Source organism: Agrilus planipennis, unplaced genomic scaffold (genome assembly GCF_000699045.2).
Source record: "Agrilus planipennis isolate EAB-ADULT unplaced genomic scaffold, Apla_2.0 scaffold109, whole genome shotgun sequence".
NCBI lineage: Eukaryota > Metazoa > Arthropoda > Insecta > Coleoptera > Buprestidae > Agrilus > Agrilus planipennis.
Window position 1 is genome coordinate 203,956 of NW_020438934.1, and position 27,271 is coordinate 231,226.

A 27,271-nucleotide genomic window follows, 5' to 3' on the forward strand; every position below is an offset into this window, starting at 1 on the left:
AGCCACTTCTTCTAAGTTTTCGCCTATCTTTACATTCGCTCTTTCCCAACGTGTTCTTTCGTTGCATACCAGTATTTTTCTTTCTTTTTTTTTATACAATACTGTTTTGTCAATACCGCTTTTATTTAAAGCTATCTCTAACTCCTCCTTGCAAGATGTTGATATTGCTATATCATTTGCAAATCTAACCGTACTAATCCCTACAGTTGCACTGTCTTTAATTGACCGCGTCTTCTACATACATATTAAAAAGTAGCGGTGAAAGTATGTATCCTTGTCTGACTCCCTTCCTAATATTTACTTCTCTACGTTGGTGCACCTGCTCTATAGCTGCCTGTTGCTCTTTATACAAACTAAGTATCACTCTTCTATATCTGTAACTCATCCCTACATTTTTAAGTATATTTAATATCTTGTCCCATTTAAGATTGTCAAAAGCTTTTTCTAAATCTACGAATCTTATCCATACACCCTTTCCTTTTTTTATTGGTGGCCCTTCAAAATAAAATTAGAAAAAAATTGAATAGTTTTTACTAAATCAATCCCGTATGTCTTTTTCTTAATTGAAAATCTAAACTTCGAAAGCCAAAAACGTCTTTCATTTTGTATATTTCCCTGTAACTCCAAGAATTTTTCCTTGATTTAACTTTAATCTAACTTTAGCATATACATATGATAGCCAAACAAGGAAATTAAATGACTTGTTTGTCGAAACACGTACCCAATATTCGTAATGAAAGTAACATTCACCTTTGCGGCTTAAACATATATATTTTATCTATTTATTTTGAGGAAGTGTTAAATACGTGCTGTTTTACTCACAATTTAACGTCTACGTTCAATATAGGTTTATTACAGTAGACTAATTATCCCAACTTTAGTCTAAAATAAACATCTGATATCTTCAGAACACGTACAAGCAATTATAAAAGAGCTTTTTTTTGACGTTTTACGTATCAAGAATAATCCTCTTTGCACGATTATTTTATAATAATAGGCTAATAAAAAGATAACCGCACCTAACACTTTTTCCAAAAAAATCAAAGTTGTCGTTATTACGTACGAGTTTCATTTTTTTTTTAAGAGGACTACTTGGTTAATAAAATCGTTAGCAAAGTTTAGGTGATTTAGACCGTTGCTTTATTTATTATTTGTTTGCTGTCTTTGTTACCAAGACTTCTAACGTTGGTTGTTAAATGGTAAATTTGCAAGATTATTAAAAACTAACGTTACATCAGAGTTGTTGTTATAACCGATGTTGTTATAACCACGTTTAATCGACTAACAATATAGACCTGCAAATCTTTAATAGGAAATACGTGTTACATTACTGCGTTACCACATTTTGCAAATGAATCTACACTAGACAATGTTTTGTAGAGTAACTGATACTTATACTTTTGGTTAGAATTTTGAATTTTAAAACACTGAAAAAAGAACACAATATTTCTTGCTTAAGTAATTCACCAACTGATCTAGTAAAGCCGATTAGACTTAAAACTCCTTTCAATAAACCAACATCAAGTAGTTAGTAGGTAAACTGTATAATTTATAAGTAAAAAATATTGCATAAATGTTCTTCAAAATGGATACATTTTTTTCTAAAATAATTAGCCCAATCAAGTATCTACATTAGCAAATGTCTTTCCATTATCTATTAACTTTTTGATCCATTGTTTGTAAAACGTAAAATTAAAGGTTCGGTTACCATTTTTTTCTGGAAAATTTTAATTTTCATTTCTACGACAAAAAATATGGATTAAAAAACAGCTTCCACTGGCCGATAGCACTAAATGAATTAGTTGAAGTCTAGACCGTGCGACGGATCTGCAAATATTTGTTTTCAAGTTGTTCTTCTCTTTAACTGAAATAAAAACGATTTCGTTTAAAATATTACATTCCAATATCTGCATTATCACAATGATTTAAAGTTGAAATATTTAATATACCCTTTGAGTGAAATGAAAGCAATTCGATCGTATAAATCAATATTCTATTATACAGCCTTTTACTAACAAAAAGAATTTTTTTTGCAGGAATCAGCCTTTTGCGGAATGACATCGCAACCGAAAAACTTTCCTTTAGCAGAACTTAGCACTGTCATATTTTTTCTGATTCCAATGGTTATTATATCACTGGAATATATTCAAATGGGTATTAAAATAGGTACCTATTCTGAGCAAAATGGCTTAAAAGGTTCAATTCATCGTGGTAGTCGGAAACCGCAATCCCAAAAGACGATCGTTAGGATGCTTTGTAAGAATTGTTGTTTATTTTATCCATTATTACACCCATCGTATCACGAAATACTCATTTAAAGAAGAACTTTTATCATAAATGTTTTATTAAAATAGTTTGAGATGCTCTTAAAACCCTTTTTATTATTTTATTATTGTTACATGTTGAAGCTAAGGTAATGAATAAAAACAATAAAGTTTCAAACTTTCAACGTCAAGAAGCAATTGAATGAAATAGATTGCCGATAGATTGCTACTATGCTACCTCTTTCATTTATTACATTTTATATGTTTAACCTTACTTCTCTTATTTTTTATTCGTCTGAGATCTCGCATATCAAGATAAAATTCGTAATACCTTGTTAATTTTTATTATTTATTTATTCATTTGGGGGAGTAGACAATAATGTTTATTAAGGGCTCTCTATAAAGTAGTGTCACTTGATTCTTTGTTTGACGAGGATAATTCATTTGAATCTTTTTTTCTGGAGCATCATTAAGTGTATGGCAGTCATCAGTGCCCGGCTTTGAGTGAAGTGAGAGTGAAGAAGTCTAAAATTTGAAAAGAGTACCCTTAAAAAAAATACCTCAAGTAATTTTATTATAAATGTAAGAATTGATAAGAACCGCCCCCAAGCTGAAGTAATCATGAGTGTGTCGGGTGCTTTATCTCATAATAATAGATGATAGAAAAGTGATTGGCATCATAATTATAATTATTTGCTTAAAGCATCGGAAACGAGAGCCACAGATAATTTTTTGGTGGTGACCCTGAAAACTAATTCTTCTAGCTTCTATATTTACTAAAAACTACTAATATATATATTGTAGGGGACCCTGATGCCAAGAGATCTCAGTTTGTCTGTCTCGTCGGTTAAAGCACTTCACTTCTACATATTACTTTTCTAAAGGAAAGGAAAAGTGAAAAGACAATTTTTTGTATTAAAATAAATAAAATTACGTAGGGAGCGTAGAAATTCTCGTTGAGTACAAAAAAGAACAGAGAGAACAACGAAAAAAATTAATTTTTCTATATAGCTACATCCTATTTCAATACACAGATTCTTTGGAGTCAAAATAATCTGTTAGGTACTGCAGTTATCGAAACTTCTCGTCGGTGCTAAAAGGGCGAGAGCTTTTTTCATATCACGAAATAAATAATAGTCAAAGAAAGTCATATCCGGACTGTATGGTGGATGATCCAGTTGTACGAAATCAAGATCTTTAATCGCCACTTCCACTACCCCCACTATGTGCACAGGTGCATTGTCGTGCACCACACGCACACGCTTATTGAGCATCCCTCGACGTTTTTGCCTTAAAGATATTAGTCTGCATAATACGCCGCGTTGACAGTAGTATTACGTTCCTTAAAATTCAGTAAGAGTATTAATTTTCAGTTCCAGAAAACTGTCATTTTTTTGGATTCCAGCATCTCTGGTTTTACTGAGACTCCTTCATTTGGTGTCCGTCATTCTTTCGATTCTGTTTTTGATCGTGATAGAAGACGACTTTTTCATCCCCCGTTACATACAATTGCAAAACGTTTTTAGGATTCACTCCACAGAGTACCAAAAATGATCTTCTGTCGTTGAAAGAAGTTTGGGAACCTTTCATGCGCTAACTTTATGCATTTACAAATGTTTGTGAAGAATCCGCCGAACGGTTGTTTCGAAAAGTTTAGGCATTGCAGAAAATTCTTTCACAACAATTTTTCCTAAAAGAGCAATGTTTTCCTATGTGATCAAATCGGCCGGACATCTAGGACGATCTTCGTCTCCGAAGAACTCGTACCTTAAACAAAACCTTTTTGCCCACTTTTTTAAAGTTGTAGAGGAAGGCGTAGCACTCCTGTATACACAATCCAATCTGTTCTTAATTTCTTACGGAGATTGCACTTTTACATCAAAATAAACACGTACAAACTCTTCAACTGCATCTGTGATTACTAAAGACCTTACACTTTCTACGAATACAAGTTATGTAGCCGTCAAGCAAGTTTGAGCTTGTGAGACCAAGATCTTTTGATGTTTCCCCCGTAGTTTAAATGGATCAATAAAAAATTACTTTGAGAGGAGAGTAACGGCGCGTAAAGTCAGGCACCAGGGTTCTATTTCCGACGAAGAACAACAAATTTTCATCATTAATTTAAGGATATCAAAAATTAATTCAAATACTAATTCACTTTAATGTACTGAAATTATACAAAACTATTGACCCGTCCCAGTTTCGCACGGGTGCAATGCTGATACTAAATATATTTTTGTTTTGTTTAGATTATTATCGAAAAGGGGAAAACTTCAAAAGATACCTCCTGAACATACTAAATATACTACAGAATGTCTTTGTATACAACATTCACAGTTTTTTTGTCATTAGACAATACAAACCGGCCTCTCGGTCTGTAATATCTTCGAAAATATTCATTTAAGTTACATGCTGTAAAGGGCCATATTGATCTATATTAATGCACAATGTATTTAAGGTACTTAATTGGGTAAGAATTAATGCCGTGTTGCTTAAAATCGTTTCGTAAATAAGTCATTACTTCTCATAAAAAGTAAAGAATAAAAAATGGTTATTGTGGGTTATTTCTAAGAGATAGACATATACCATCACGGACTTTTTTGTAGACCCTTTTAAGATGTACAATATTGTAGTACATTATTTTGATCTATCTCGTAAGGTTCAGCCAGCGTTTGCAATGTAAGCGCAAAAAAATGTGTTTTACGACATCACGTTGGAAACCTCTAAAATTATCAGTGTTTCTCTACTATATTATGCATGTATTATAGATATAAACTTTCCTCTTGAATCACTGTATCCACTGAAAAAAACCGCATCAAAATACGTTACGTAGATTTAAAGATCTAAGCTAACATAAGGACAGACAGCGGGAAGCGACTTTGTTTTATACTTTATAGTGAAGAGATAGTGATGATTATACATAATTGCCTGACTTGAAAATAAATATATCTGAAAATGATAATAGAGAGACCTAATGGTGGAGTAGAGCTCGTAAATAATCTTCAAATGAATATTCCNATTTCCTCAGTTTTAAGTTGATCATCTCTTTCATTTGGTTATTTACCGATTTATATAAAAAATAATTTCTGGAGAAACATTGAATATTCTAGAATTTATTGAATAAGTATTATTTCTTCTGATTTTTCCTTATTATAATTTTCCCGGTCTTTTTCACTGGTTAACTTTGAGCAAGTGAAGACGGGCTAATTCCAAAGAACCTCACGCACATGTTTTGGAATATGATATGAAATCCAATTTATTCTTCTTAAATTTGATGGAGCTAACAGTACTTCTTGCCCTGAAATATGATCGGTGATTATCAAAAAACTCCGCTTGTAATTTAACTTGTTGTATTATCTGAAAAGAGGGATATGTCAGTATTATTATAATTTCCCTTTCAGATAATGCTATCCTCTTTTATTGACCTATATAATTAAGTTCAGGATAAATTTCAGTGAATTTTCTATGCAAAATTGGTGTATAGTCCATTAAATTGGTTTCCAGTTCAGTCACTTCGTAATAGCAGCAAAGTAGTTGCCTATTTATGTCATCAGTCCATTTCATCCGCTGCCTACGAAGGCCAGCTGCAGTGGTTGCAGGACACATTTCCTCCAAAACACTTGCAGTTGGTTGGGTAGATGGTACATTTGCATCCTGTTCTGGTTGTTTATCCAAATTTGAATTCATACATTGATTAACTACAACAGCTGTCAACTGGGTAGTTTGAGATTCATCAAAAATAGCTGGATTCATGTTGGCCTCACCAGTAGTAAAACTAATAATTCCAACAAAATATACCTTAGTTGTAAACTAATTGTAGCACCTGTAAATTAATTTATTGAATTAATTTAAGGAAATTAGAAAATGTAAATGACTAGTGTCAGCTATTTTGACAATTGTTTTTGTTATTGTTCTTTATATTATTATTATTATTAATGCGCGACTTCTTTTTAATTTTTTTACGAAGTTCATTTCTAAATTTACTTCTGAAATATTTTAATAAAGATAAATTGGCTTCTAGCTGAAACCTATTATGAGTTGGATTAGAATTTTCTTGTTGTTTTAGGAGTTTTTTAACCGTTAAAATACTAGTGTTTAAAAATTTAATCCATTTACGGTATTCCGCTTCTTTTTTAATTAAATCAGTTACTCTTTCAATTTTCCTAATAAAATCTTTTAAAATGATGTTAGCTTCCATATTTTAATNTTAAAGATTTAGCCTCCTAAATCGTATAAAAAGTAAGATCTTTTGTTATTGTGATCAATAAAAGTTTAGATTTGCGTATAGGAAAACAGTTGAAAAAAAAACACTTATTTTAGACTTCGTTTTTATTATACGAACTGGAAAATCCTTATCTATTGCTCATAGGTATTTCTTCTATTTTTAAAAATAGAATAGTTTAAAATTTACAATATACAGGTAACACTAAAACTGTGGCAGTTAACTATATAATACTTACATAACTTATGTTTCTGGCATCTTCTTAACAAAACTAAGTCAAAGAGAATCTTACACCTATATAATCGTAAATATTAAAATAATTCTAGGTGACAATGTCCGACTGCTTAACTGTGAGATCATTTAGTTGAATGTTTATTTAAAAAAAATAATTCTCTAGAAAATGTTTTCTTTGTTATTTAAAATTAAAAAGATTAAAAAGAATTATCTATGAGATTGGTTTTAGATATAAATAAAAAAAATAAGTATTGATTTTTTTGGTGATCCAAAATTTCTCCTTCGAGTAGAAATTTGATCTAAATCGTGAGGTTTGACTTAATTAATCTCTAAAAATTATTAACCTACCAAACAAATGCCATAATTATGTCAGTATGTTTATAATATCAATATGCAATTGCAAATTAAAATTAGGTGTAGATATTATAGAACAGAAGTAAGTGAAAAGTGGCAAGTAATATTCTTATAATATAATGATTTTTGATGATAAATACATATTCGAAAGTCCACTTTTATATCTGTTGTTCAAAGGTTCTTTAAACCATTAAAAAAGGGCATATCTCGCCTAGCAAAATGTGATTTTAAAAAGACGTTATGAATCCACTTATATTAATTTTTTATATGCCTATTTCAAATTATGTGTATGTCTTAACAAATCATAAAAAATGTTTTTAGAATTTCCATGTTAATAACAGTTAAGTAATTTCCCGAATTGCTATTATGCATATATAATTTGTGTATCTACTGTATATGCACTTGGAGACGATACCACCTTTTCTGAATAATCGGTAATGAATATTCAGCTTCTTACTTCTTTTAAAACTGTGTAGCTACTAGAAGTTCTTCTGTCTGCGTCTCTTATACCTTAAATAAATTATTACTACAAAGTGCTGGTTATTTTATTAATGCATTCGTTGTAATTACTAAGACTGCGATCTTATAAAAGTTTATTGGTACGATCATTAAAAGAAAATATATTTTTTTGAAACTAATTACTATTTACATACATAGATCTAAAAGGCATCAAAAGTAATGATAGAAATATTTTTTTATTTAAAACCTTGAGTATTTTCAAAAGCTTCCCAATTAATGTTATAGATTTTAAAGTTGTGCTACTTTTGGCGAAATGTTAGTATGCGGCAGAACTTCCGCGCGTAACATGCAGCGGAAATTGCATACGGAGTGCGTAACTGTTGACGACAACGGTCGACAGAATTTTTTAAATTTAGGGCTCTTCTAATCTAAAAAAAAATGTGTTAAATAAAATTTATTCAGTTCAATCTAATAAAATAAATTAATAATGTACAAATCATTTTCACCAAAAGCACCTTTGTCTGCAGAGAATCGTATTTGGTCATATTTGTTATCGTTTGTCGTTTCGAACAGAACAACGTTTAATCAATTGTACATTGAATCAATACAATGGTATTACGAGCTAATATTTGATTTATGCGTAGATGCCAGAAACAGGGTAAGTTCCATATTTGTTCTGAATTTCTACATGATTAGAATTATATGTATTTGGTCCCCATATATGAAGTCCGTCCAAAAAGTATCGCTAATTTTGTGTTTTTTCAATAATTATTTATTTATTGATGAATATTTTTGTTCCCTTCAAAGTAATCCCCACCAGATATTATACAGTTGTGCCAACGTTTTTTCCAATTTTCGAAGCACTTCAAAAAATAATTTTTTGTGATCTTGTTCTGCTCCTCCTTCGATGCCGTCTTTATCTCCTCAATCGTAGCGTGACGTCGTCCTTTCATGAGCCCCTTTAGTTTCGGGAACAAGAAAAAGTCAAAGGGGGCTAGATCTGTGGCTGCAGTATTATTAGTGTGTTGTTTTTGGTCAAAAATTCGCGCACTAGCAGGGGCGTTATCATGGTGCAAAAGCCAATTTTTGTTCTTCCACAAATCCGGGCATTTCTAGCGGATTGCTTCGCGCAAATTGCGCATAACTTGCAGGTGATATTCCTTATTGACCGTTGTACCCTGTGGCAGGAACTCATGATGCACCACGCTCCTGCAATCGAAGAAAGCTCTAAGCAAAACTTTCACATTCGATCTAACTTGGCGCGCTTTTTCGATCTTGGCTCGTGCAGCAGTTTCCGTTGGGATGACTGAACATTCATCTCCACGTCTTAACCATAAACCCATGATTCGTCAGCAGTTATGACCCTCTGGAGCAAATTTGGGTCGTCGCGGACAGAATCCAACAGTTCCTTAGCAATATTAATGCGATGCTGTTTTTGGTCGAAATTGTGCAATTTTGGTACGAATTTCACGGCGATCCGTCTCATGCCCAAATCATTGATAAAAATCGAATGTCAGGAGCCAATCGATATGGTTAGGTCCTCAGCAACTTCAAAATAAATAAATATTTAACTAATTATTTCCATTGTAGCTGTCGTCGTAGTTGGCTTTTTCGTCTGTTGGGCCCCTTTCCATGCTCAAAGACTTCTCTTCATTTACGGACAAGAATCACCTTATTATGAGAAAATTAATGCATGGATGTTTTACATCACCGGCATTCTTTACTATTTCTCGTCAACACTGAATCCAATCCTGTACAACGTTATGTCAAAAAGATACAGGAATGCATTCAAAGAAGTTTTGCTTGGAATTAAAGAAAAGAAAAGCAGCTTGAGATATAGCTCGACATACAGAGATACACACAAAGTTTCGAAATTTTTGGATGCAAACAGAATCAATTCGAAGGATATGCAGCAAAGAAGATTTTCGGACACGACCATTTTAATAGTACCCAACGAAAAATCTACGTTAATGAAACCGAATATCGTCGACCACAATTCTGTTTCAGTTGCCAAAAGCAATTGTAATGGAAAATCGGGACCTTCGATAGTCTATGAAAGCGAAAAATGTCATGAGGAGACAAAGATTTAAACGTAAAATTGAAGACTGTTTCTTAAAGCCATAAGTATATAATCGTAAATATTAAAATAATTCTAGGTGACAATGTCCGACTGCTTAACTGTGAGATCATTTAGTTGAATGTTTATTTAAAAAAAATAATTCTCTAGAAAATGTTTTCTTTGTTANGCAATTTTGGTACGAATTTCACGGCGATCCGTCTCATGCCCAAATCATTGATAAAAATCGAATGTCAGGAGCCAATCGATATGGTTAGGTCCTCAGCAACTTCTCTAACGGTGATTCGACGATTGACCAATACTATTTTCTTCAAATCATCAATGTTTTCGTTCGTTGCTCACATGCTCGGACGTCCGGCAGATGCAGATTCATTGATCCATTTTTTGGAATAGGCAAAAATCTTTTACTTTTTGAACAGACCTCGTATGTACTTATACCGCTGGCAAATTCAAGCAAGAATATTGAACGTTGTTCTATTTGTTCGCAATCAAAGGAAAGACGTCTAATGCAAATTTATTTGAAAATGAATAAGGTTAACATCACGTTTCAATTTCAGCCAAAAAAAAACAAAACATTGATTTGGCGGCTTTTGAAATTGTTTTTCTTCACTATAATACAGACAAGTAAAACCAAATTAATGTATCTATTTGAATATCTGTGTCGTAGCTGGCCTAAGAAGGACAAAAGATAATCCATATGATATTTATTGGCAATAGCTGCAATAAAAATAGCTCACTCATTATAAAAATAGGAGCCAAAGCATGGTCCTTGGACCACTATTATTCCTCATTTACACTGAAGATTTATTTCACTAATTATTAGATAAAATAAATTTTGTGAATATGAAAACAAAACAAATATTTAAGGAAACAATTTATTATGGAAAATTCTAAAATTATAATAGTGAAAAATCGTAATAATTTCAGATTTTATTGATTTTATTAATTTTTCTTTTTGAAATACTCTGTTAATCCTTTCAAAATGTGATGAAAATGACATTATGTAGACTTTTAAAGATTTAGCCTCCTAAATCGTATAAAAAGTAAGATCTTTTGTTATTGTGATCAATAAAAGTTTAGATTTGCGTATAGGAAAACAGTTGAAAAAAAAACACTTATTTTAGACTTCGTTTTTATTATACGAACTGGAAAATCCTTATCTATTGCTCATAGGTATTTCTTCTATTTTTAAAAATAGAATAGTTTAAAATTTACAATATACAGGTAACACTAAAACTGTGGCAGTTAACTATATAATACTTACATAACTTATGTTTCTGGCATCTTCTTAACAAAACTAAGTCAAAGAGAATCTTACACCTTCATTTTACATATATGTGTGAGTATATGTAAATTTTTATTTTTTATATGTTTTATGATATTTACTAAAATTTAAGCAGGTAGTTTATGTCTCTAGTTAAAGCTTTTTCATGAATACAGATTTATTTAATGCTTATTTCTTCGTAGGTCACACAAAATTGGGTTGTTTCATATACTATACTTCACGTCCAAAAGTTTTAAACATAAATAATGCACGGATTCGTAATAAACTCCAAATGCATTTTCTACACTTAAAAGCATTAAAAGTTAAATTAACAGTATAACAGAAATTATATTTTCGTTACATACAATACACAAAAAATAAAAGTAAATTATTTGATTTTAAAGCTGCTGGTGCTATATACAAAACTTCCCAGATTGCAAGAGCATAATTAGTTGGAAGTGTCGATACTTACGATTACTTTATACCCGAAGGCACCTAAGAAATAGTTGCTTATATCCAATGAAAACTGTGATCATAGCCTTTGACAATAATATCAATCTTAGATAACTTTAACGCAAAAATAAACAAATAAAATAAAATTTCATGAAAAATTTTGTACCTAATCATGACGATTTACGTTTGTACTTTTGATTTGAAACCAAACTATAAACAAATAAAACCAAAATATTCTTAAGCTTCAGTGTACCTTTAGCTAGGTACTACACTTATGAGAAAACTAGAACTGATTCTTTATTTTGCACATTCAGTAATTATTGTTATTCAAACCAGTTATGGACAGCATTACTTTTTTTATTTCAAGTTGTTTTCCAATCGCCTTCCAAAGTATTCCTAAGTCGATATCTACTGATAGTTAACAAAAAGCGTATATGTATTTGCAGTATGTGGATGTAAAAATGATAGTAAATGAGGCCAAGAGAATTATAGAAAATACACAATAGAACATGTCTGTTAAATTAATTGGTCCAAGAGGCCCATACGATCATCCAATTCTTCTAATTCTTGAAACAAAATTTTGAAGGAGTTTGAGTTCCCCATTTTCTATTCCCGTGCTAATGAAGACCTATATAGGAAGGAAACCTCTGAAACTACGGTTATTTAACCTGAATATTCCATTTTTCCATTGATTGAGCTTTGTGATTACAATATAAGAACAAAGGCCGGAATCCATAGTAGAATGAAGATTCGGGCGGGCTATAGGGCCGTGGTCTAAATGAACTGTTCCGTCCAGATGTTTCGTCAGCTACTGCGGCTGACATCCTCAGTGGTGATGCTGCCACCCACTCGCTGTCGAGACTTCGACATATAATCTACGTTTACGTTGTCAACGCAGCACCACCACTGAGGATGTCAGTCGCAGTAGCTGACGAAACGTCTAGACGGAATAGTTCACTTAGACCACGGCCCTATAGTCCGAATCTTCATTCTACTTTGTGATTACGTTTGCACCTCCAAAATATTTACTTGCTTCCACCAATGTTAGGTTTTTGGACATTGGTCGAAGTAAATTTAGTGTTGCCTTGAGATCTCCTCGTTTTTATCCGATTCTGTAGCGTGTTAAGCAATCCTCCCAATACATCATGATTGGGAAGCTTTTTCGCAAACAACAATCGTTTGACCGAATCATCGTACGTTAACAGAGCCACCATATTTTGCAAAAGGAAACCTTGACAGTACTCTAACAGCTGCATTGCATTATATACTTTCGCGTGAATGTACATAAACACAACATTGTCTAAAGCTAACATAGCAGCACAGCGTGCTTCGCAATATCTCAATAAACCGTCCAGCTGAAAGAAATTGGCTGCCGCCATTAATTCCAGTATGTCTTCTTGCGCGGGCTCTAAATCCTTGCAGCCGCCTTGGTAGAGAAACTGCATAACGATCTGCAACAATTATTATCGAATTCATTTTAACTGCAACAAATCTCGCTCTTTTTGGGGTGTATTTTTAAAAGTTTTAAATATTTACAAATATAATATCCATATACAGTATCGTCATCTAGTAGATGTTTGCTGCAACTAAACCATTTCAGACATTGCACATGACCTTAATAATTGTGAGGCATTTCAATTGTCTAATTGAATCGACGACATACGTGACAAACCATATTAATAAGAAAGTATAAGTTATTTATCAGAAATGTATCAAAACTATCATACGCGGATCGCAACTTGCATCTTGTTTGATCTCATCAGCACGCCATGTACAGTCGTGATATACATATATTATATGTACTACATTTTCAACATTGTCATCGCTACTTTTTAATCTACACATCGAAGACGCAATCAACATCATTAAAGACAGTACAACTGTAGGAATACATAGGCAGGGGCAAAAGATTAGTATGCTTAGATTTGCAGATGATATACATATTAGCATCTAGCAAGGAGAAGTTAGCAATAGCTTTAAATAAAAATAAAATGGTATTGACAAAACAGTATTGTACGAAAATAAATAAAAGTAAAACAAAAATACTGGTACGCAAGGGAAGAAAAAGTAGGGAAAGAGCTAATATAAAGATAGGAGACGAAAGATTAGAAGTGGCTGACTATAGGTATTTAAAAAGTCAGATAAGTCAAGACGGAAGGAGTAGCAGGGATATAAACCAAATGATAGCGTAGGATCGAGTCGCCTTCAATACAAAGAAGTTACTTGTATGATTGCGAACGATTAATTTAGAAATTGGAAAAAGTAAAAGGTGTATATTTAGACCGCGGCGCTGTACGGGAGCGAAACATGGACGGTGGGCGCTTCGGAAAAGAAAAGGTTAGAAGCGTTCAAAATGTGATGTTACAGGTGAATGATGAGGATACCGTGGATAGAGAAGATTAGAAATGAAGAGGTATTTGAAAGAACAGTTGAACAAAGGACTCTATAGAAATCAATAAGAAATAACCGAGATAGGTTGGTAGGACACCTTCTCAGGCGTGAAGGTCTAGTCACAGACATATTAGAGGCAGAAAGTAGTTAAGGATGTGGGATATTCTAGTTTTAGGGAAATTCGAAGATTAGCTCAGGATAGGAAAAAGTGGAGGTGCGTGTCCAACCAGTCTTAGGACTCACGATTTTATGATGATACATTTTCAACTAAAAATTATTTGGAATTCACTCCTGTTGAGAGTTCTGTTTATATGAATTTCTTGAATATCATTTAATACAGTACAACCTCGATAATCCGAACATGTATTTGTCTGAACCTCCGCTAATCTGAACAAACCTTCATAGTCCAAACAGTCGATCAACGCAAACATGCTAACGTCACCTCGCTCGAGAAGCGGCTGCTGGAAACATGCAAAATATTCCAGATTTATTTAAAAAATAAAGTTTACATATAAATATCTGTGTCTTGTAACAGACGACTTCTCTTTAATAATTCGAATAAAATAATAGTCTGAACAATCCTTTGCAATAATTAGTTCAGATTATCTAGATTATACTGTAACTGTTGTGATGTGAAGACAATATATAATATCCAGCTGAAGAGAACCTAATCAGACGGTCCTATAGTGGGCTGAGAAGGAAAAGTAATACCTGGTAAGTCCCCCTACGAAACTATACATACGAGATTTTAAAGGAGCAATTTGAGATGAAGACCAAAAATCCTGTCTATATATTAAGCGATGAAGTAGGTATAGGTTACTACAATGTTGGAGTTGAACTTTTCTCTGTTTGCTACGACTAACGAATCGATGGTTGATGAAGGTTTTTTTTATAGTGACATAAATAGTTACTGTCATAAATTCTTGAAATTTACATTCATAGATCTGAATAAAAAAATAAAAAAACTAAATCATAAGCGAATAATCAACAGCGTAATAGTGGTTGGCGTAAGATTGACTCAAACACAAGAAAGAAACAAACTGTAAGAAAATTTCAAACCATACATAGAATTAAGAAAAAAATAATAATACTAAGAAAAGTATTTTTTGCCAATACTTACGTGTACGGTAACAAAACAGAGGACATTCTATGAAAATCTGTCGCGATTATATCTGCAATATCTTGAAAAAGTAAGAAGAAATTTTCCGGGTAAAAATACGAAATAAACCGGTTCTCAGAAAGCAAGATTTATTTCTTCAAATTAATTGATTGAAGCGTAAAAAAAAGAAACTTCTAAGTTTTCTAGAATATTTATGTACCGCACAGGAAAAGGAAAACTGTATACAGGGTGTAACAGAAATAAGTACAGAACTTGCAAAATAAGTAAATGTCCGAAAGTTTACCGTTTTTGAGAAAAACGCAGACGAAGGTAAAAATTACAAACTCCGTCCTTAGAATATCAATACAACGCAATGTCGCGTTCAATCAGCCAGGAATTAGCAGCATCGGTATTGTATCTCTTTTGTACTCTTTTTTTCTCATGAATAGTTTGTTATTTGTCAAATTGGATTAATACACGATATTACGGGACCCGCATGTAAAATTAATTTGTCCTTTGTCGTTGTTAATCGCTCATTCTCAATGGGTTAGTGTCACTGTTATTACAAAGGCATTTAGAACGATATAAATCTGTAATATGGTCTTAATGTACGACAAATGTGAATACAACATTAATATACAAGCATCGACATCCTCAACGACGACTTCCACACTCGCGAACCGTCTTAAATGTTGTACAGAGATTGCGAGAAGCCGGCAATGTACGTACACCCTACATTTGAGGGTCGTGAGCGTCCACGTCCGAATCATATCGCCACTGTAGATGACGAAATGCTGGAATTCATAGAAGACAGTCCCCAAAGTAATACACGGGAAATAATAGGGAACCTTGGCTCTTCTCGTATGACAGTATTGCGAATTTTAAAACAGTAGTTGCTGCATCTTTATCATTTGCAGCGAATGCAAGTTTTAACTGAAACTGATTTTCAGTCGGGAGTTAATTTTTGTCAGTGGTTTCAACAGAAAAGTGCAGGAGAGTCGAGCAAGTCTACAAACAAATTTGCTTACCTACAAGGTAAACTATTGTTGTAACTATAGGTATAGTTTGCTTAAGCCGCCCCCTACTAAATATACATTCTAAATATTGGTGAAAGAATTGTTGAAATCGGATGAGCATATCACGGTCCACTTATAATCATCAGCCTAAAGTGAAACATTTTTATCACACCAGAAATTGCTTGATTTAGTCCTGTATGGAAACAATTAAACCGTACCTATTACGACTCTATTTTAATTAAATATTTGGATGAATAAGAAATAGACGAGATAGGCTGCTAGGATACCTTCTCAGGCATGAAGGTCTTGTCAGAGACATAGTAAAGGCAGAAACAGAAGTTAGTAGGAGTAGAGGTAGACCTAGATTAGATTCATCATCATAATAAGGTCGTCAGTCCTAAGACTGGTTGGACACGTACCTCCACTCTTAGATTAGATTACCATTCATAAATAGTTAAGGATGTGGGATGTTCTAGTTTTAGGGAAATATGAAGATTAGCTCAGGATAGAAAAGAGTGGAAGTGCATGTCATGATGATAATGAATTGAACAAGTTTTAACAATTGATACATAAATATTAAGTAGCTAGGGACATTACCTGGAATATATGGTACCGTACGTCATTGATTTGAACCGTAGGTGTACCACCTTCGCAAAGTTTTGAACTTAACATTGCCCGTAACCTGGGGCTGGCCGTGACAAGAACTATCTTATGAGCATAGAAAATCCTTCCTTCAACCCTGAATGTCACATCGCTCAATTCAGGATTGTTAACATACTTGGGATCTATGCGAGAACTATTGTTGCCAGAAGTTACACAATCCCGAATGGGCTTTATGGGCTCCCACCCGAAGCATGTTGAGAAAATGTCCGCCAATAATAACGTTGTGCTTTCTTTCTAAAAAGGAAAAAGGAAATCTTCAGCAGTACTTCTCTCTTCCTGGCGAATTTAATGATTTTGTCCACAAATTACTAAATAAGGAATGTTTTACATGATTACGTACTATATCCTTATTTTTTTCGATAAACAGTTTTTGTGAAAAACTAACAAATTGTATTGTGCACAACAGTAGATTATCGTCAAATAAAAGTATAAAATATTTGCAATCTTTACTTACTTTACTATATCTGAAGATGTTGAAAAGTAGTGGTAAACATTCCTGTACAAACTGCTGACTGTAATCGTCCGGAAATACCTGCAAGAAATCTTGCAATAATTGATCAATAACACAGTCCAGTCTGGCCTCATGAGCTGCCCCTAGAGAATGCATCCAACAATGTAACGTCCAAGGAATCCCTAGGCTTCTTATCTCCACCGTAATGTCCAGATGGTTATTCTCTGCACTATGATACATCGACTCTTGGAGAGCTTTTATTTGAGCTTTGGTAAACTGAGATACAACACTGCTTGACGACGAACACGATTCCTTTGCACCTTTAAAGAAAACACCAATTCAACTTCGGCAAGGTGTCACTTGATACCTAAGAACCAAATACCTTCCGCAAGCATTTCTTCCAAAGATAGAACTTCCTGAAAAGCAGGAATTACTGGCTGATTGACTAATTTTTGGAGGATGGCTCGCTGACCATGAGCTGCGGCGACTGAAATGGCACAATATGTACCCTTTTGCATGGAAGCAGAATAACACAAGGAATCTTTAACTTGCGTCGACAGAAAAGGATTAGCACCGTGGGCCAACAATAACGAAACCATATCCGCATTTCCGCTACCGCAAGCAACCTATGTATCGGACGGAAATATTAAACAGGGTATTATATTTTGCTATTTTGATAAAGATCTAGAAAATAATTAGACTTATAATAATAGATCTAACTGAATGTTAGAAGTGGGCGAAACACGTGTCCGCAATTAGAGAATTATTCACTTACTTGTAATGGAGTTAACGTGCATTTATCTTCACTCAGTCGAGCACCCCCTTCAACATTCGCCCCCCTTTCCAGCAACAAACGTGCACACAGTATATGACCTTTGGCAGTTGCATACGTCAATGCGGTCCAATGCTGAGTTTCACCATTTACCGCAGCAAAATTTGGACAACCACCAACTGGCGTTTCCGTATCTACTGAAGCTCCAGCATCTAACAAAGCCTAACAAAAAAATAGTTAAATAAATAAAATACTTTGTCCAAGTATATAAATAAGCTATCATAGTTTACCAAAAGAGTAGTGTCATCATTATAAAGTGCTGCTAGCATGAGTGCAGTGTGGCCTTGAAGATTCAGAGTGTCTAAACGCGTTTCACAAGGTAGAAGTGACAATGCTTGGCGAATAAGCTCATGTCTTCCTGTCATCATCAATCGGAATGCAAGCTCAATCTGAAATACATACTCTTCAATGAGCTTTTAGATATTTCATCGTTAGTTGTAACTGCATCACCTGGATTTGCTTAGAAGCTTCAATTTCGTCATCTCCACTTCCATTGTTCTTCTTAACTCTCAAAGCTTCTTCTCCTAATGTCCTCACTGGACAATCAACTCCAGGCAGTAATAATCTTGCCGCTTGCATAATATCGTCTTTGTCTAAAATTGCTGCGAATCGATGTTCTCCGTGGGCAGTGGCAACACGTATCCATTCCACAAGAGGAGGTAAAACAACATAAGCCCTTTCGTAACACAATTCCTGGAAGTTGGTTTTTTTAACAAAGAATTTCGCCAAATAAACAGAAAAATCACCTGTACGGCATTTCCCGTTTGTTCACCGTGTTCCAGTTGAGAACATCTCATGAAGTAAAATAACGCTCTTACGGCTTGTGAACATAATGGTATACGGCACTGCATCCTGCTTAAAAGGTCTTGAAGTTCAGTCAAAGAACCAACACACGTTGTCATTATGGACGGCTCGATGGGGCCCGATCCTCGACCAGAATCTTTTCCTGAATTTACACTCGATTCCGATGCCCAACGTGGTAAAGCCAACGCGCCTAAAATTGACGAGGATATTGTAGAAGGACTTGGAAATAGTAAAAACTGGAATACAGTACCGGAAGCTATTCTGCCAGCGTTAAGATGGGCATACGGCTGCAACAGACCCCATAAGTCACCATTGTTGGCTATTGCATGTTCTAAAAGTGTTGCTGTAAGCGTAGTTTTAGAATCACTTGGTAAACATTGTAGCAAAATTTCTTCCAAAAGATTTTCAATTCCTGCACATAAATATACCGCTGCATATCTACAATTTGAAAGGTTTTAAACTTAGTATTGTTTTAGACAATACGTAAATGATGTAGGTTAAAATTCGATCACAGTTTTTGATAACAAGTTTCAAAAGTATTTTCCATTAGATTCACGACATGTTTTCATCTTCTATCCAAAACCACATATAAATGATTCAACCTGTTATACCGGAAGAATCCATGGGAATGATTAGTTCCTTTCTCGAATGATGAAAAAACATCGTGGATTTAATGAAACTACTTTTTTAAAATCTACGTCAAAACGATGAGTATTGTTATATTACGTAAATTAATTATTCATGTGATACTAACTCATGAATAAACCTTCCCAACTTTACATCCATCATCCACCTGTGAAACCTTCCGACATGTAATTGAAGTCCGGCCCTGAGAGATTTGTTCTGTTTAAGGGCACCATCGCCCGACATCGCAAGCATTGCAGCTGCCCTCTGACAAGCCTTTATACAAGAATCCGCAAGGGGAGGACACAGTACGATCCTAAACGAGACGGTTATGTCGTGCTTGGTACAAATGCCCAAATTAGACGACAGTCTTTGTGTTTCACGACCCAATCGGACAAGTGCCCTTTGAAGTAAATACGACAATCTAGGAATAGTTTCTATGCTAACTCTTGATATACTTTCTCGACAACGTCCTGTTTGAAGCACCCTTAATAAACAGTGATTGTTCCAAGGTAAATGTTGAAGTTCTACCAAACTGACAAGAAAATATTGTGAAGAATTGGAAATAACGATTGGGTTTTTGCTTACCGATTGTGAGAATCGACCCAGACAAATTCATCCGCATTCGTAATGTTCGTGTTTATAGTTTCTAAAGAAGAATGACGAATTAATCGCCGGATTACCGGCTCTGAGCTTTCTGATCCTGCACTTACACTAGAATAAGTACTAGTGGAAGTATGCGACCTCATGGTCAACTGTTGGAGGGCCATTTTTATATCTTCCAGACCTCCATTTCCTGTCCAAGGAACCTGTAACTATAATAAAGTACAAAATATCAATGATACTACTCGCTACGGCTAGTAAAACGTACTTTTGCTGGAGTTGCTCTATATCGCGATCTGCTATGTTGGGAAGTCGTTCGGTTACGGGGTCCTTTTTGTAAAACTCCCGCTGTCAGTCTTTCATTTGTAGTTGCAACTCCCCGAGGCGAACTATTACCTGTGTCAGACATACTGGCATGTCCGGATGACCTATTTTCGTCTGAGGAACTATTACAGTGCTGCGTACGGTGCTAAAAAAAGCCGAAAGTAGCACTAGGAGCAAAACTAACACTGAGCTACCACCACTGTCTACTAACATTCTAATGAAAATATTCACCTGGATTCTAAGTTCATGTACAGAGACATGATGATGAGGTCTACTAGCCAACTTTCTTCTTTCGTCGGTACCACTGCCGTTATCGTTTAATTTATTTTGGCCAGAATCAGGAATTTGTAGTCTTCCAAGGGTAGTAAAATTGCTAACGCAGTTTTTGTTCGGACCAGTATCCCTTTCCGGTACCATATTAACAGCATTATGCGAACAATTGTACTTATTATTAAACTCAGTATTATTCATGGAACTATTTTTGGCACTTGATAGATTGCTTTTTTCTGTCTGTTCATTGAACGTAGACGTTTTCACGTTATTGGCGACGTACATGTGAGGAAAATGTTCAATGCGTCCTTTAGGCGATACCATCCTCTCGTTAGAATTTTGAGGCTGATCTTGGGCGGAAGAAGTAGAAAATTGTTGTTTCGATTGCGGTAAATTGGCCGGTGTATTAACCCGAAGCAGAAATTTGTTCTCTTTATTATTATTAAGCGTCTGGTCTGTTGGAAGATTATCCACAGGGGGATATGCTGCATCATTCCTTGAGTTACTGGATAATCTGAAATTATGATTTTATTTGTAATTGTTTTTTGTTGCCTTTATGAAAGATTTTGATAACCACATGAAAATTTCGGTGCTATTAACGATAAATAAATAAAATTAAAGAAAAAAATCGGTTGTCTGTAAAGTCGGTTTACTGACGATAGTTGAACGTGACAACGTCATAAGAAAATACTGATGGAATGGTTTCATTTTTCAAAAGAAAGTTTTAATTTTATTTATTTGATAAATATTTTGTATGGATATAGAGAAGGAGGTAAATGGAAATGTATTATTGTATAGCAGCTGTCCACGCGGACGCATCGCTCATTCAAGTAGGAGAGAGACAGATGTCGAACGCTGCCAAACGCGGAGGCCGATTGTGCTTCTTTGTCGCTCGTTCCGCGCTCTCGCTTGCACTTCAAGCCTTAAATGGAACGCCTCAGAGCGAGGTAACGCCGCATGAGTCATGTTTTTTCGTGCGTGCAGCCGGCTCTATCGAATTATAAGACGTTGTCACGTCAAAAAAACACTACTTAGTTTATTATCTTTTTACTTTCAGTATTTGCTACTAAATATTGTTATTGTCACGAGGGTGATACAAAGGTTGTATTTTTGTTTATGGTCTAGATGAATTATTGCAAGATAACAACTGAATCAATTCAATTTTCGATTCCATTGATACTCCACCTGCAATTAATGAGTGAATAACATAAACCAGTCACAACTATTTCAGGACAAAATTATATTTTTATTTGCAATCTCTTCCCAACGTTTTGTCCTGATTGGCGACTTCTTCGAGGGTCTACATCAGCGGTTCCCAAATGGTTTTCCGTGGAAGGATCACAGGGGTTCCGGGAGATACGAGGTTTATTCTAATAAAGATATACAACATTTTGCGGAAGGTAATCATTCTAACCACAACAACACCATATAAGGGACGAGGAGCGCTATTTTTGTGAATGAAAGATATCTACCTATGGATATCTGATGAGAAGATAGGACATTCTGTCCTGAACACACAAACCAGTCTGACTCATTTATTTATTTTGAAATTTACAGCAATTTTTAGATGCGTAGCGATTGTTATCGAATAAATAAAGCTCTTTAAAAAAGTAAAGATGTGGAAAATCAGCATCAATCACTCCTTGTACACACGGAAATGAGATGGCTTTCGAGAGGAAAACCTGGACAATCAATTTTCACATCCATTAGTCATATCGAACTGCATGACGAGAAATTGATAATGAAATTGACTTATTTGGTCGATATATTCGATAAACTCAACCTTATCAACAGATTCTTAGAGTGAACAACCGCAACTAGGTCTACAGAGAGAGACAAAATATCTTCTCTAACAATAAAAAACAAATTTGGCTTCTGGATTAAATATGTTGAACAAAAAAGTTCTAAATAGATTTCTCAAAGAAAATGAGTTACAAGTAACCTCAGATGTAGATGAAATTACAAGTGAACCTCAAAAAATCCTTGAAGGAATACTTTCCAGAGGAGTTACAGGACAGTCACTGACTGTGAGTACAGAATCCATTGGCAAATCAAAATAAACCATCAATGTTAACTTAAGTATGAGAACTTGATCGATATTAAGAATTCATCCTCTTTAAAACAAAAATTTGAATCAACTTATTCAAATTTGAATGATTTTTGGACCAACCTTAAAGATGAAAACCCTGCAGTCGTTGAGAAGTTTATTACGGCTCCTGCTTCGATTTATAAACACAAAAACAAATTCAAGACTATACTGGATACCATTTCGGATGTTCGAATTTAATTGTCTGACATTAAATCAAATTTTAACACTATTATAAGTAAAAATGTATACATTTAATATAAAAATACAAAAAATATTTTAAATTCAAAATTCAAGTTGAGGATTACAACGTGTACACAATAAGGTGTTTACTTTTTGTCAAAATTGGGTTCCGTCAAAAAAAGGTGGGGTCAGAAGGGGTTCCGTAACAAAAAAATTTGGAACCGCTGCGTAGACCAAAACAGTAAAAAAGCCCGCAATCAGAAAATGAAACGTTCGAAAGAGACTGTAAATAAAAATATAATTTATTTGCCCTGAATTAGTTCTAAGTGGTTTATACCATAATCATCATCAAAGATAAAATGAGCATTAATTAGTGAATGAATAACTTAATTACACTTTCGAACCAAAACAAATATAAAAAATTAAGACTAGTTATACATATATTTTTACTGTTATAATTAACTTACAATTAGATGTAAAAGCGATTTTGGATAACAATTTTAATAGACCAAGAGTTTATGTATTGGTTTGAATGTTGCTGTTCAATAATTCTTAGCAATTAACTATTCATTATAAAACGACTTCATAATTTGCACACTATGTATTTCACATTCCAGTTCTTAAATAATTAAAGCTACTTATTATTATTATTATCTGTTAATATTCTAAATTTACAATTAATAGCTCTAGAAGAAGAAACCTTTGAATGAATAAAAAGTATAATACATGACATCGATTCATAAAAACTAATTTAGAGAAACACTAAAAGAATTATGAAATTGATTGTAATATTATAAACGCGAAAGTGACTTATGTAACTACTCAAGGTTATAGAAAAGGACATGGGGTATCTTTTATCCAGAAAAAAATATACTGTTCCCGAGGGATAGAAGAAATTAGTTTTATGTGGTCGTCAATGATCTTTGACACATATTTAGAACAGCAACACGGGTGAAGCCGCATGAAATTTTGTATGTATACACATAGTCAAAAGTACAGAAAAGGACATAGGGTAGATTTGGTCATTTTAGTTCAGCAAAAAGAGCGCTCATCTTAGTTCGATTATTTTTCCGCGACTGGTTCGCTCTTATAGTTCGTTAGTTCACTGTTAATACGCTTTAGGTTTGAAGAAGATAGACACCCTTTACTCAATGATTAAATAATATAATAATAATTAAATAATAATAATCTGATATTGATCTACATCACATCAAATTTTTGGAAAAATCTTATTGATGTTTCGGGACTCCCAAATCCCCAAAATACATTTCAAAAAGAATGGACTGTCGGTAAAACAACCAATACTTCCGATAAATTTTCGTTGTTTCAGGTTATTTTACTGATCATGTACAATCATGAGTCTCTTAACTAGTTCTTGTAGTTCGTGAACTACACCAGCCTAACATAGGATACCTTTTATCCAGTAATCAATACGATTCCCGAGAGATAGAAAAAAGATTAGTTTTATGTCGTCGTCGAAGCTCTTTATTTAGGACATCATCGTGAGCGAAGACGTAGCTCAAACTTATATCATTAAATTTTGTACACACATTGGCAGGGGTACAAAAAACGACATAGGGTATTTTTAGGGTAAAATTCGTTGTATGTGTTCGTCGATCATCATCGACACGTATTTAGGACATCAACGCTAGTTAAGCCGCGGATAAAACCTAATTTTCAATCAATAAAGTGTGACAAAATTACGATAAAGAACAGAAAAAAAAAATTATCAAATGACTGTTGTAATCCAAATGCACTAAAAAGTATTACTTAACAGCAATGCTTCATAACCCTTACGAAATATATTACTAACAACAAGTTGAGACAATTATAAACGTAATTATTTATATTAAGAATACGAGATATACCATAAGTATTCCAGTCAAATCAGGCAAAAAAATATATGGATTTATGAGATCAAATTTCATTTTAGTGTTCCAAGAAGCATACAAAAAGTCCTAATAAAATTAAATATTACTATTGTACATATTATATTACCTTTCCTGCCTTTTATGATAATGTTTAACGTAAATGAAAGCTTCTATTCCTACAGGAAGATCGTCGACACAATCTTCATCCGAGAAATATTTTTCGCACGTCATAATATCATCAATTAAACTGTTCGCGTAAGGAAAACTGTTTTTGAAAATGACTTGAATCACATTGGTGTCACTATTAGAATCTAAGCTCATTTCGTCGTCAATAGTTACACAATTTTCGTGGTCGTTTTCGCCACATTTGTTGTCACAGAGGTAAACAACGGATTTGAATTTAGTTACATCAGAGTGATTTTTCCGACCGATCGCGTCTTCTGTGTCGGAATCATTTTCCGGAAAAGTAAATTTCTTCTCCCTAACAATCGCTTGTATAATTTCCTCAGATGAATTCACAAAATCTTTCGCTCCAAAATAGGTGTACTGTTTAGGGATATCGTCGCAATACTTGGACGGATGTAAAATAAAATTGTCATTGAACGTGTGCATGGGTACATCCTGTTCGATCGAGTCCAATTGGGCACATGTAAAACAGGCACAGTTTCGTTTGCCATCACATTGCTGCATGATTTTGACGTTTTTATGTTGACTAACGCGAAATTATACCGAGGTATCATACCGTTACGATCATTCACTGGAAACTGAAGCTAACAATGTGTTTTACGTGCAATATCATCAAAACATACGGTAGGAGTGTAGCTAACAAGCGAGAAATAGAATCTGTTGTGAACTACTTCCCATCATTGTTTGGATTTCCTTTGACTTTGCAGCCGGGCTGCCGGGGGATAATTAGAATTTTGTATAGGTATATTTTGCTTTGGACGGCGCAAATGAAAGTGCAAGTATTAGTGTACAATGTTGTTAAAACGTACTGTATATCGAACCAATAATACAACAAGGTATATTCGTAAAAGTGTTAGTCTGAAAATAAAAGTCAGTGAATCGTATTTGACAAATAATTAAAGTTATAATCGGTTGATAACATGCGTTTAAACTGTTGAAACTTCGAGAAATTTTCTTTTCTACTTAGTAATGCATCATTTTAGGGGTCAGTTAATATAATATTGATATCATTTGTCAAATACATAATTTATTATTAAGAAAATTGATTAAATTACCCTCTACTTCATGAAAATTAAATTCCATTATTAAGTGAAAATAATACACAAGAGCTTTCACAAACTTTTTATTAAATAGGTAAAGATCGAATGTCTCAATTCGCATGTTAATTTCCTCCCCAGGTTCTTACGCAATTTTTCATCACCAGGAAGTGAAATTTTCTGGGGTAGGTAATTTAACAATCATGATCATCGAAAAAGCAATCGGAAAAGCTCTCGATATGTACCTAAAAAGTAATTGCAATAAGTAAAGCGTGTTGGACTATGGTAGTCACTTTAATTTAATTTTGCCTATTTTGGATTACAGTTTCCTTTATTATTTATTGCTGAAAGGATAAATCTACTAACTCGTGTAGGTACTTATCACAAGAAACAGAAAGGTAGCCTTATTTTTCTCGGTTAGCCGCAGATAACAAACACTGCTGGTACTTTATAACGTATGACTAGCCGAGAAAGATAAGGATATCTTTCTCTTCCTTGTACTTTATTCCTTCCTTGTGGCCAGTTTATGGGTCAGTAGATTTACTGTTGTGGTAATAGATACTTTATTACCTGCGACTAGAAGAGACAGATAAGAAATAAAGTTCAAGGCAATTAAGGGTTGGAAGGTTTTTATTTATGAAAAACCAACACCGATGATTCGCCTCTATTTGGGAGTCTTTTTCAAAGTAGATTCTTTAGTTATGTAACCTACCTTGAAACAACCTCCCAAATATAGGCTAAACGTCGGTGTTGGTTCTTCAAAAATAAAAACCTTCCAATCCTTAATTGCCTTGAACTTTATTTAATATTATCCCAACTAAGGGATGAAATGGACAATATATAAGGATATCTTTCTCTTCCTTCAGGTTTAAGTTTTACATTGGATTCAATTAATACTCAGAGTATACACGCCAGAAAATTCAATGGATGGGCCTTGACAAATCCGGAGTCGGCCATACCTAACTACAACCCTGGTCGAAAGGTATATACATAAGTACCCTTCAACATCTAAATAAAAATTTCACTGGTCATGAGTTTCGTTTCTCTTCCATTATCTAAGATTCTAAGAGAACAATAAAGAAATGGTAACAACTTACTCACACTTTCTTTTAAGAAAAGCACTTTCTTACTCCCATAATTAAAGTAACAGAATAATTAATGCGAATATTAGGTGCAAATATGTTTCATTATTTGCATTCTAAAAAGTACACAAAGTTTCATGATATACTTACTTACTTACATGCCGACATAAGCTTTGGATATGTATTTAGTATTAAACTGTGAAATACTTAAACGTTTACCAAAGCGTAAAGGACGTATTAGATATTATTATTTCATTAATTGGACCGATTAAAATTACTTCATTTTGTATTCCACAAATCCGCTCATTAAAGTGAAATTACATACATATCTATACCAAAAATATAAAGTTTGAAGTTTCATGATCCAAATAATTTCTTATTTTTACTGACAAGGGAATCAGTTGCTGAAAAATTCTTGAGAA

General features: G+C 33.9%; 2 protein-coding genes across 2 annotated transcripts in view; one reads left to right on the plus strand and one right to left on the minus strand.

The window, feature by feature from the left end:
• LOC108738013 (neuropeptides capa receptor-like) overlaps window positions 1-9,741 on the plus strand; it is a 31,840-nt gene extending 22,099 nt beyond the window's left edge. Inside the window, exons 5-6 of the mRNA XM_018471223.2 lie at window positions 2,037-2,256; window positions 9,124-9,741. Coding sequence (XP_018326725.1) covers window positions 2,037-2,256; window positions 9,124-9,623 — 720 coding nt within the window. The 3' untranslated portion in view covers window positions 9,624-9,741. The remainder of the gene's footprint in view (window positions 1-2,036; window positions 2,257-9,123) is intronic.
• Window positions 9,742-12,252: 2,511 nt separating this feature from the next.
• LOC108738008 (ankyrin repeat and BTB/POZ domain-containing protein 2) lies at window positions 12,253-25,343 on the minus strand. The gene is made up of 14 exons (XM_018471218.1): window positions 24,672-25,343; window positions 20,366-20,918; window positions 20,079-20,279; window positions 19,796-20,022; window positions 19,338-19,742; window positions 18,834-19,021; window positions 18,526-18,773; window positions 18,230-18,472; window positions 18,010-18,168; window positions 17,723-17,941; window positions 17,330-17,573; window positions 16,951-17,267; window positions 16,431-16,730; window positions 12,253-12,778 (listed from the first exon to the last, which is right to left on the minus strand). The coding sequence occupies exons 1-14, from the start codon at window positions 25,232-25,234 to the stop codon at window positions 12,353-12,355; spliced, it is 4,293 nt and encodes a 1,430-aa protein (XP_018326720.1). The 5' UTR covers window positions 25,235-25,343; the 3' UTR covers window positions 12,253-12,352.
• Between the last annotated feature and the right edge of the window lie 1,928 nt (window positions 25,344-27,271).

Bases quoted from the DNA above. Each gene is read 5' to 3' on its own strand.
- LOC108738008 (XM_018471218.1), bottom strand. From the start codon at position 25,234: ATGCAGCAATGTGATGGCAAACGAAACTGTGCCTGTTTTACATGTGCC. The intron at 17,574-17,722 runs GTAAGTGAATAA...TCCGATACATAG, and splicing joins GCACGTTAACTCCATTACAA to GTTGCTTGCGGTAGCGGAAA. The intron at 12,779-16,430 runs GTAATGTCCCTA...TAATTGTTGCAG, and splicing joins TACGGTACCATATATTCCAG to ATCGTTATGCAGTTTCTCTA.